The sequence below is a fragment of the Ambystoma mexicanum genome, chromosome 2p (genome assembly GCF_040938575.1).
Source record: "Ambystoma mexicanum isolate Mex_15411 chromosome 2p, UKY_AmexF1_1, whole genome shotgun sequence".
In the NCBI taxonomy this organism is placed as follows: domain Eukaryota; kingdom Metazoa; phylum Chordata; class Amphibia; order Caudata; family Ambystomatidae; genus Ambystoma; species Ambystoma mexicanum.
Window position 1 is genome coordinate 223,629,071 of NC_090923.1, and position 6,436 is coordinate 223,635,506.

Here is a 6,436-nt window from a genome sequence, read left to right on the forward strand (position 1 = left end):
GATGGTATCAAACGCAGGAGAATTTGATGAAAGGCATCCAAAAAGCCACAGAACCTCACAAAGTAGCTGAAATCCTCTATGGGAATCGCTGAATATCATGCCAAGTGTGTCCAAAGATAAGAGTATCTGGGAACCCTACTGGGAAAATGAACATTCTGCATGGTCATATGATGCCAACACGCCTTTGACCACATCAACAAACACATAGCAAAGGCGCCACGCTTGAAAACCTTTGATGCCAGTAGAGATACCTACGATTGCTTTTCACACCTGGTTGCAGTCCTCCTAGATAAAAGATATGGCAAAATGAAGAAAGTGACTTATTTTTTTTTTATTCTATTAAAATTTTTACATAATGAAAAGTGCACACAGTGCGTACGAAGGATGGAAGTCCTTGTTCCAGTTTGAGTTAACTGTCCTTCTTCACGTCCATCAAATCAGCAGTCCACCTGATTCTTTATGAAAGTCCAATTTTATTTAGAAATAAGGCCCCCGCGATGGTCCAGTGCACGTCAGCAATAAATGCTGGATTGTCTCTACCTGTTTTGTATTGGAGAAGCGGCATTCATTAGTAGAGGATTCACCTCTAGTAGAGGATTCACCTCTAATCGCCATTATCTCGTTTGTCCGCATCACATTCACTCTGGTTCTCAAGAAGGTGTGTCCCAGTTTTCTGTCCGGAAATGTTTTCAGATAGCCTCTCACCTCATTGATTTTCATTCGATGGATAGGTTACGTTATTTGTTGATTTGTACGTTGTTGCAGTCTCTTGCGTTCTTATCCAGTCTAGTTCTATCAGTTTCTTTGACACCTTGACTGGATTTCCTACAAGTGTTTCCTCCGTCAGTGCTACTTCAATCAAGGAGGTTGGTACCCCCCGCCGCCCATTATGACAGCATTTATTTCAAAACATTTTGGTTTGAGCTCCATAATGATTTTCCTATACAGTATCATGGAGTTTCTTGCAACGATTACCCTTCAAGGAGGTTAAGCATAGTTCTCGTCTAATGAGCGATATCGGTACTGATTGCGGGAGGCCGAGCACCCATCTCCAAAAGTAGCCTTCGAGTTTGTCCCAGATCTGTTTTGGGATTTTTGGCATTGCTTCAGTGAATTTTGAATCTGACATAAATGGATAAACACTACTTCATAGACAGAGATGCGAGCACACACATGGGTCGTGAATCGTTTCAGAGATTATCGCTGGGTCTGAAAATCCAAGCCGCGTGCTGAGAAAATACCTTTTTAAAAATAGTGGGCGCTAAGATCAATGGCACACAAACACCACCCCTATCAAAATTGGAATCCAAGTTACCGATCACAGTTCCTCAATTGAGCACATTCTAGGATGGCAAAACAAGCAGACTGTCTATCCGAACAGTCAAAACCAGTATAGTAGAAAATGGGAAGGGAAAGCCCAAAAAGATGAAAAACTGAACAGATCAGGGACTAACACAGTTAATGGCAGGATAGGGGAAAGGAACCAGAGCCCAGAGCTATAATGTTATAGCAAAGCCTCAGCAGAGATACAATTGTAAGGCTCCATCATGATGAAAAAACTCTGTTTTTAACTCCAGCAGGCTAAAACCTATGCTCATCAGCCTACCCCATACAGCCATGACACTGAATAAGCAGGGCACACAGTAAGGATATTGGTGGCCATGCGTGGAGATGGCTATAGTGTGTCAAATTGAAAGATGCACAAGTGTACAGACAACAATAAGGCACAAGAGAAGGGCAGCACCACTACAATCTCTGGAGTGGGATTCAGAAATATGGCACAAAATAGGAGTCGATTTTGTTGCCATTTGTAACGGTGTACAGTTTTCATCAACAGAAATGAAACAATAACTAAAGGAAAATGGAAACAAATATCAATCGGTTCTCTGCTACCCACAAGGCACCAGGCAACTACAAAGGGCCAACAGTTATACAAAAAATATTCTGCAGGCAGCAGTTACAGTGAGACCAGACTGCAATGCAAAGACAAAGCGCATAAGGCTATCATTGCGCAGAGAGTAACAGCATTACAGGAGTCTACTCATTCTTAAGGTACACAAGATCCGCAAACACATCACTCTTACCAGAGCAGGTGAACGAACAGAGCAAAGGTATAGAACTGGAACCGATACAACTGCAAGCAAAAGAAGCCCAAGACAAGAGGAAGTTGTTGCACAATGTCTGGAAAACAACCACAACCCACAAACTAGGGTACCAAGGTCAAGTTGACAGCTACTTGCCGGGCATAAAAAGTCACTCGTACCCTCAGTTGTCCACAGACACACAGCACGCCATTTCTTACTCACCAAAATTAATTTTAACTAGACAATGTCAAGCGAAAATGTTGATTACTGATCCACATCATAAACTCAGGAGTGTGGATACCGGTAAGGCTACTATGTAAAGGACAGACTCGCCCAGGCAAACTAAGAAAGACTTGAGAAATATGTATAGACACTAGAAACGGGAAGAGTGGCACTGTACCAATGACAACCTAGAGAGATTGCGGAAAGAGAAATGGAGAACGAAAGGTCTCAGAATAATGATGTCACCATCCAGAAGCCACATCGACAATAGAAGACAGCAGTAGGACCAATCCTGGAGCACCCAAGAACGAAAACCATCAAGCGAACGGACTTGCTAAAACACCCAGGTGAGGAACATTGCTAAAGACTGAGGAGAGAAAAGAAACACCACAATATACACAAAGATTAAGATAAGAATTGATCCCTTCCATTTAGGGTGAGAGGTTAATGTGGTGCCCACTTTTACTTCCACACTCTCCCAGGCACAGCCCAGTGCAATGTCCCTCATGAGACGAGGAAACTGATGAAGAAGGCTGAAAGACAGACTGCAGGTGAGAAACGAATCTGGGGCTGGCCATAGGAGCTCCTCTCATTAACAGACTCCTATAGTCTAAGTATTGCACTCACCAGCATTCTTGCATAAAGAACATTAAATTCACTTCATGATTGTTGTGGCTGGACCTGTGGTCACACAGGTAAGCCAGATCGGAAACGGGGCGCCCTGCAGGGGATTAGGTTACCGTGTTCACACAGCGGGAAAGTCTACGTGGCTGTGATCACACGGCTGGACTGTTGCCTTGGAGCACCGAGGCTCAGCATACAGATCCATGATCACAAGGATCAGCTGGGGTGCTGCAATACCGTGATCACACAGCGTCAACCTGCACACAATGAGACACATAGACAAAAGTGCTATTCATCGAGTTTGCCGCTATACTGATACATGAGCCGGCTGGAGCTCCTTTTATTAGGAGCAATTCATGACGTGGTTATGACTTGTAACCTTAAAGGGGCCATCGACACACTCGTTTTTCAAACCAACAAAACAAACAGCCATAAGCATCAAGCATGTAGACTAACATTACAGCAGTGGGTGCATTCAGGTCCTGGCACACACCTCACTATCTAAAACAATTATCCTACAATTAACCTGGGAGTCCTTGAACGCTGGGTCAAACACATCACCCAGTTCATCCAGATGCTGATGGCTTGTAACCCAAAAGGGGCTCTCCATTGAGGCAGGACTTCCACTTGAGGCTGTCACTACCTTTATCCTGTACTGGTGGCCTGAGGCGAGGCCGGTTAGAGGGTTGGGGCCTTCTTCTCACCTGGACTTCTCTATCGCCCTTTTCCTCCACCTCTGATGATGATCATTAGTAGTGCGGACCAGGACTTTGTTGGATGCTTTGCCACTTGTGGTCATCCCTAATGAGCGGTGGCTTTCAGACACATGCTCTCTGAGCTCTTGTCTGCCCTTTTGTGCACTTAAGGGGAAGAACTGTAAAGTTTACCCCAGCCATTGGAAGCTCTGTTAGGGTTGCTTGCACTGTACATCCCAGGAGGGGGACAGCGCAGTCTGCGTATGTGCATTGCCCGTGTCCACCTCATTTGGCACTTGCTTTGCCCTCTGCATTCTCTCATCCAAACATTGAGCTTTTTCCCTTTCTCTTCTCCATCCAAATAAGAGCGCTCTCCCCAGGAATCAAAGTTGCACTGAAATAAGTAAACTGCCTCCACATCTTCAAATGTCAGAGTTTAGGAACATGCATTTAACCACCTTGCATTTCTTCCAAACACCACAGAAAACACCTCAAAGAAATGTTCTTTTGCTTCACCTTTAGATGGTACCAAGTTGTCAACCTTGGATCTATACTGCTATATGCTCTACGTTTCACAGGGTCTGACAAGATCTCATGAGCTTTTGTTATGCAGGCAACGTGGCCATTATCTGATTCCTCAGACAACTCCTGGAAAGAAACAGAAACATTCGATTCTTGCCTCTTTATAAACGCTTCAAATCATCTCCTCACAGGCTTAACTTGGGAAAGTACATAAGCAGCAGAGAGGGCCCTGCTGATGGTGCTTAGCTGCCCCTCCTGGAACACGCTGGCGATATTGCTGGCCATGCAATGTATATGGGATGCCTTGTTGCCTTCTCTCTGGGGAGCGGGCACAGTCACAGTATTTGTTTCGTCTATATCCTTCCACAGAGGACACACACAATTACTGACCACTGCTTTTCTTTATGAGCTCCGGCTACGGGGCAACTCGCAGGCCCCTTTATGGTTTTACAGATCAGGAGCCCACAGCAGGAACCTTTTTAAAGTATCTGCTCCATATCACGGAGCGCAACAGTATCTACTTGTTTCTCTTTCCTTTTATAGCTCCAATCACGTATCGTAGGAGCAACAAAGAACCTCCTCCTTAATATATTTTCGCTCCAAACGCAGAGCGCGCCCTGTCACTTATTTTTCCAAAAGCTCCGATCATGGAGCGAGCATTCACCATTTTTCCCTTCACATTTGCTCCGAGCACGGAGAACGCACTGTTCACTTGCTCTCCCCGAGGCAGAGATCACTTCTGACATACGTTGCTTTTGCTTCGACCACTGAGCACATTGAAGGCAAACCCACCTTGTTTACTGTGCAGCGCATAGATCAGCGCCCTCGCGGCCCAGGTGCCTTGAAAAAGGAGCAATCCTCCCGGGGAAAGGACAGGCTGCCTCTTCACTGAGCCGCTCCAGTCTGTGCAATAGTGGGCAGAGACAAGCACCTAGTCAGGCACAGCAGCGGCAAGCACAGAACACCATGCAGCCACCACAGGCATGGCAGAGTTCACAGACCCCCTCATCGGCATAGTTGTGGCTGAATCTGTGGTCACACAGGTAAACTGGATCAGTGCTGGGGGCAGCCAGCAGGGATTAGGTTGATGTGTTCACACAGCGAGAAACAGTTGCGGGGAGGGCACCCAGACTTATCAACATGGCTGTGGTCACACAGCTGGACGGTTGCGTGGGGGCACTCAGGCTCAGCATACAGATCCATGATCACACGGTTCAGCTGGGGTGCTGCAGTACCATGATCACATGGTATCAACCTGCACACAATGAGAGACAGAATTGCCCTTCATGAAGTCTGCCGCTGTACTCATGCATGTGCCTGCTGGAGCTCCTTTTATTAAGAGCACGTTGTGACATGGTCATGACTTGTAACCTTAAAGGGGACATCGCCACAATGATTTAGCACTTCCTTATCTAAGAAAACCCTAACTTTTATAAAGTTAGCCAAAAAAATACAAATATTCATCTAAGTCACCCTTGTCCTATGTTCCCCAAACCCAATGGATTGTCCACTCTTAAAACGCATATCCTCCCTGAGCAGATACCGCTCAACCTTTTCACTTTTCAAGGACAGTTAAATGAGAGTTTACTGGAGGATGATTTCGTTGATGTAAATGCAAGTTAGTATTTCTGTGGCAGATGAATGGTTATTATGATTTAAGGCCAATCCCATCCAACACCAACAGCCTTATGGCTTGAAAAGATAAACACGTAGAAGGAGAACATGAGCCAGTAAAGAGAGACAACCTCCGAATAATGATACAATGAGAAGATTAACCCCCAATCTTACCGCGATGATGTTCACCAAGCTGGTTTTGCCGCTGTACTGCAGCCCGACCAGCGTCAACTCCATCTCCTCCCTCCAGAAGAGCGAGCGCAGCCAGCCGAGAAGTCGGGACAAGAGCCCCATGGCTGAGATGCAAGAAGACGGGGAGGAGGTGAAGGAAGGGCACCAGGAGGAGGCAGCAGACGGACCCGGGCAATAGCAGGTAGACCCTCCCTCAGGAACCGGCAGAAGCTGCAGCTTCTGCTGTATCAGATGCTCCCAGGAGTGCCCCTAGCGGCACCGCTACGCCGACACTGAAGACGGACTGCCATGTGTCGGCTTGTCAGGCACCATCATTAAAAAGGTGAGAGTCGTGTGTAGGGATCCCTGACTGGAAAATACACCCGTAAAAATAGCACGTATTCTCTATCACGGCTAGAGTATATTCGTTGAGTAAAGTAGGAATTAAATTTTAGTATTATTATGGTATACATTTTTATCTAAAAAGGTACGAAGTTGCAGTTT

The 6,436-nt window shown here is 45.9% G+C and overlaps 1 protein-coding gene across 2 annotated transcripts in view; it reads right to left on the reverse strand.

The window, feature by feature from the left end:
* ARL8B (ARF like GTPase 8B) overlaps window positions 1–6,226 on the reverse strand; it is a 338,427-nt gene extending 332,201 nt beyond the window's left edge. Inside the window, exon 1 of one of the 2 annotated variants that reach the window (XM_069643496.1) lies at window positions 5,936–6,226. In XM_069643496.1, coding sequence (XP_069499597.1) covers window positions 5,936–6,055 — 120 coding nt within the window. In that variant the 5' untranslated portion in view covers window positions 6,056–6,226. Of the gene's footprint in view, window positions 1–4,939; window positions 5,073–5,935 lie in introns of those variants that run through there. The other variant, XM_069643497.1, reaches the window with a different exon arrangement.
* Between the last annotated feature and the right edge of the window lie 210 nt (window positions 6,227–6,436).